The sequence below is a fragment of the Microtus ochrogaster genome, chromosome 5 (assembly GCF_000317375.1).
Source record: "Microtus ochrogaster isolate Prairie Vole_2 chromosome 5, MicOch1.0, whole genome shotgun sequence".
Taxonomy (NCBI): Eukaryota; Metazoa; Chordata; class Mammalia; order Rodentia; family Cricetidae; genus Microtus; species Microtus ochrogaster.
Genome location: NC_022012.1, coordinates 91,981,434 through 91,985,235, shown reverse-complemented (window position 1 = coordinate 91,985,235; position 3,802 = coordinate 91,981,434). Strand labels below are relative to the sequence as shown.

The following is a 3,802-nucleotide window of genomic DNA, read 5'->3' as shown; positions in this document are numbered from 1 at the left end:
AGAGAGAGAGAGAGAGAGAGAGAGAGAGAGAGAGAGAGAGAGAATACGGTGGTCTCCAGTTTGCTTTTCCTTTTTTATTTAATTCAAAATCCTAGCCTGTGGGCTGGAGCCATCCATAGTTAGGTGCTCTACCCAGCATATAAACCCTCTCTCGGACATGCCCAGAGCTGTGTCACCTAAGTGATTCTAGACTGTTAACTTGACCAGATTAGCCCTCAGAGCAGGCCAGAGAGGACAGACCATGAAATCATCGGGGTGACAGAAATATGGATATGGAATTTTTTATATTTATTTAATCAAGAAATACATTTTAATGGGAAAGAGCTACCTTAATCTTTTTTTTTATAACAAGATGCCATCACCAAGATACCAACTAGTTTTTAATCATATAAAATAGAAAAGACTCAAAGTTGACAAGGAGCCTGCATACACTCACCCTGGCCCATGGCTGTGCTTTCTTCTTCCAGATATTTGAAGACATCAACATCTCCACACGGCCCCATATTGAGCGACTGCTAAGGTGTACCGATAATATTTTCACATTTATTTTTATCCTGGAGATGATTCTAAAGTGGGTGGCCTTCGGATTCCGGAGGTATTTCACCAGCGCCTGGTGCTGGCTTGATTTCCTCATTGTAATTGTAAGTTTACTGTTTCTGTGCCCTGTTTGGGTTGGGGCAGGGATGGGACAGGGAACCCTAAGGGGGCTACTGTCCATGTGGTCCTCATACGGGTGCCTCTCCAAAGAATCTCACGCACTGTTACAGTACTTACTGTGAACTGACAGCTGCCCACCTGTGGTCCAGCCCTCTTGGGCACTGCCTCTCACACACAGACAACCCCAACCATCTCCGCGATGACAACCCCTCCACCTCTCTCTCTGAACCCTGCTTGTGTCTGATGAAAACCTAGAGAACTTTGGACGTCCTCTGTTTTTCCTTTCCCTTCCAATTTTTCTTTTTCTTTTTCCATGTTTCCGATGCTGGTGTTTAGGAAGTAAGAGAGAATGGTTAGCCTACGTTACCTTATTCGGCGCCCAGCAGTGCCCGATGAAGAATCCCACAGATCAGAAGGTTAACAGCTAGCTTCAGGGTGCAGAACAGATGACGTAGAACAGGATGGGCTCAGCCGCTCTAGGCCTGTAGAGGAGCACGTTCTGACGCTTCCTCTGTACCACTGTGGCCTTAACTTTTCCTGGGGAGAAACAGCCAATGACTGTCTACTCTTCCCAGATGAGCAGCGATACACTGAAGTACGATTTCGAAGTACAGCTTTGGTGAGACGGATGAGTCCGTTGGGCTTTCTTACCATGTGTGGGTGACCCTAGAATAGCTGTATCACTACAAAGTCCCACTCCATCTGTCGGAAGGCAAGTCATGGAGCCCTGCTGTCAGTCAACCTTCCACTCCTTAGCTATATACTCTAGGATCTCCCAGAATAACCGGTGCTGGGAGAAGGAGGGTCTCAGGAGAGGATCTCAGGTCTCCTTTCTTCCACCCCCTAGGGAATGCCCACAGCTGTGTTTCCATAGACCTGGCTAGCATTCTTACCAGTCTGCTCTAGTTGCCATGGCTACCAGGCACAAAGCCCAAGATGGCATCATGTTATGTCTGGAGACAAAAAAAAAAATCCTCCAACAGCCACATTATCTGCCACCTGTGCCAATGTCTTCTTCCTTCCACTGTGTAACCCCTTTTTGTGGCAGGTGTGGGAGGGCTTTTGTTTTCCCTGTATTCGGAACAGGAAAATAACTCCGAAAGGCTAAAGCCTGTTCAGCCTTCTACCTGCTGAGAAGTGGTCGAGGTGAGGTTCAAATCTAGGAAGTCTCACTCTAGGGTGCAGGGCTTTAACACATGTGTTCCTTCCACCATTATACTGAGTCCATGTCTACTTAAGAAAGGAGGGAAGGGGCTGGGGCGGTGGCTCAGTTGGCAAAGCGCTTGATTTGCAAGCATGAGAACCTGAGTTCGGATCTCCAGCTCCCTTGCATAAAAGCCAGGTACACCCACACAGTGCCATAATCCCAGCTCTGAGGAGGCAGAGACTGAAGAACCCTGGAACTCGCTAGCCACACCGGTGAGCTCCAGGTTCAGTGAGACTTGGTTTCTAGATAAGGTAGAGCGTGTTAAGGAGGACACTGACGTTGACTTCTGGGCCTCCACAGGCACATGCACACGCACAGTGGTGCACACACGGTAAAGACAAGAACACCCAAGTGAAGACTGTAAAAAATTTAAATTTAGCCAATTCAAAATAGATAGTATAAATCTAGCAGCGATCCTTAAAAATATCAAACAGTAGTCTAAAGCCATGGTGTCAGAAAAACATCAACAGACCCAGATGGTTTGTAAAGCAAGTTTTACTGTTTTAATAAATTCAATGCTAATCAAGTTGTTATGAAGAACAGTCAATACTAATCAAGTTCTTTTGAAGACTGGAAAAGGGAAACTTCAAACCATCCAAGTAAGACAAGCATAACCCTTGTTTGTTTGTTTCTGAGATAGGGTCTCACGTAGCCTAGGCTAGCCTCAAACTCACTGTGTGACAGAGGATGACCCAGAACCCCGCTCCTCCTGCCTGACCTCCTGTGTGCTGGGATTGCAGGACAAACCTAGCAATAGATGTAAAGAGCATAAGATAAATGTGCAATTCCGTGCCTCTGACTCACAGAGAAGGCAACCCGTGGTGAGACCCAGTGTTTACCTTGACACTGTAGACTGGGCTGAGGAAACTCCCAGTTTCACGGCTCATCAGCTCCATGCCTGGAACCAGGAACTGATCCTGTGGACGTCTGATCTCCTCATTTATGACACAGCAAATGTCTTAGTTGCTGCCCTATCTCTCTGCGGATAAACCACAACCGCAGTAATGCCTTTAAGAGAAAACATTTCAGTGGGGAGCTTGGCAGCAGGAACAGCAGGCATGGCAGGCGCGGTCCTGGAGCTGATCTGCAGGGACAGCCAACAAGCCTGGGTCCGGCATGTTCTTTCGATACCTCAAAGATGCCGCCCCCTCCCATATGACACACTTCCTCTAACAAGGCCACACCTCCTAATCCTTTTAATCCTATCAAACAGTTCCACTAACTATGGTATGGGGGCCGTTCTTATTAAAACCACCGAGATGACATTCAAATTAATCAAGATTGCATACGATGAGGGAGGGCCACAAGGTGGCTCAACAGGTCCAGATGCTTGTCACCAAACCTGAGAACCCGAGCTCAATCCCCGCAGCCCTTATGGTGGAAGGAGCGAGCCAAGTCCTGCAAGTTGTCCTCCGACCCCTGAGCTCGACACAATGCCCTCCCACAGTAAATAGATTGATAAATGGAAGAAAAGCTTAAAAGAGTCCATACAATGATCCTAATGATAATTATGGAATAGAAAAACACAAACCTAGTCAGGTGGTGGTGGCACACACCTTTAATCTCAGCACTTGGGAGGCCAGAGACAGGCAGATCTCTGTGAGTTCGAGACCAGCCTGGTCTACAAGGACAGGCTCCAAAACTACAGAGAAACCCAGTCTTGAAAAATAAAAAAAAAAGAAAAACACAAAAATATGTAAGTCTAGCTCCATTAAAATGTGCAACTTCTATTTTCTACTCGGCAATGCTAAAATTATAGTTAAAGACAAATTAGAAGCCAGGACAGTATTTATTATGTGCATGACAGATATACACACATACATACACACATACATACATACATATATAATATAAAATACAGATGACAAGGAAAATGACACCCAAAGGATGCAGACAGGAGAAAGGAGAAACCCGGGCTGCTGACAGGCGTGTGCAGAC

General features: G+C 46.3%; 1 protein-coding gene across 1 annotated transcript in view; it reads left to right on the top strand.

The window, feature by feature from the left end:
• The window catches only part of Scn11a (sodium voltage-gated channel alpha subunit 11), a 72,305-nt gene that overhangs the window by 49,230 nt on the left and 19,273 nt on the right, over positions 1-3,802 (top strand). The window contains exon 19 of the mRNA XM_005348214.1: positions 468-641. Within this exon, the coding sequence (XP_005348271.1) occupies positions 468-641 (174 nt within the window). The remainder of the gene's footprint in view (positions 1-467; positions 642-3,802) is intronic.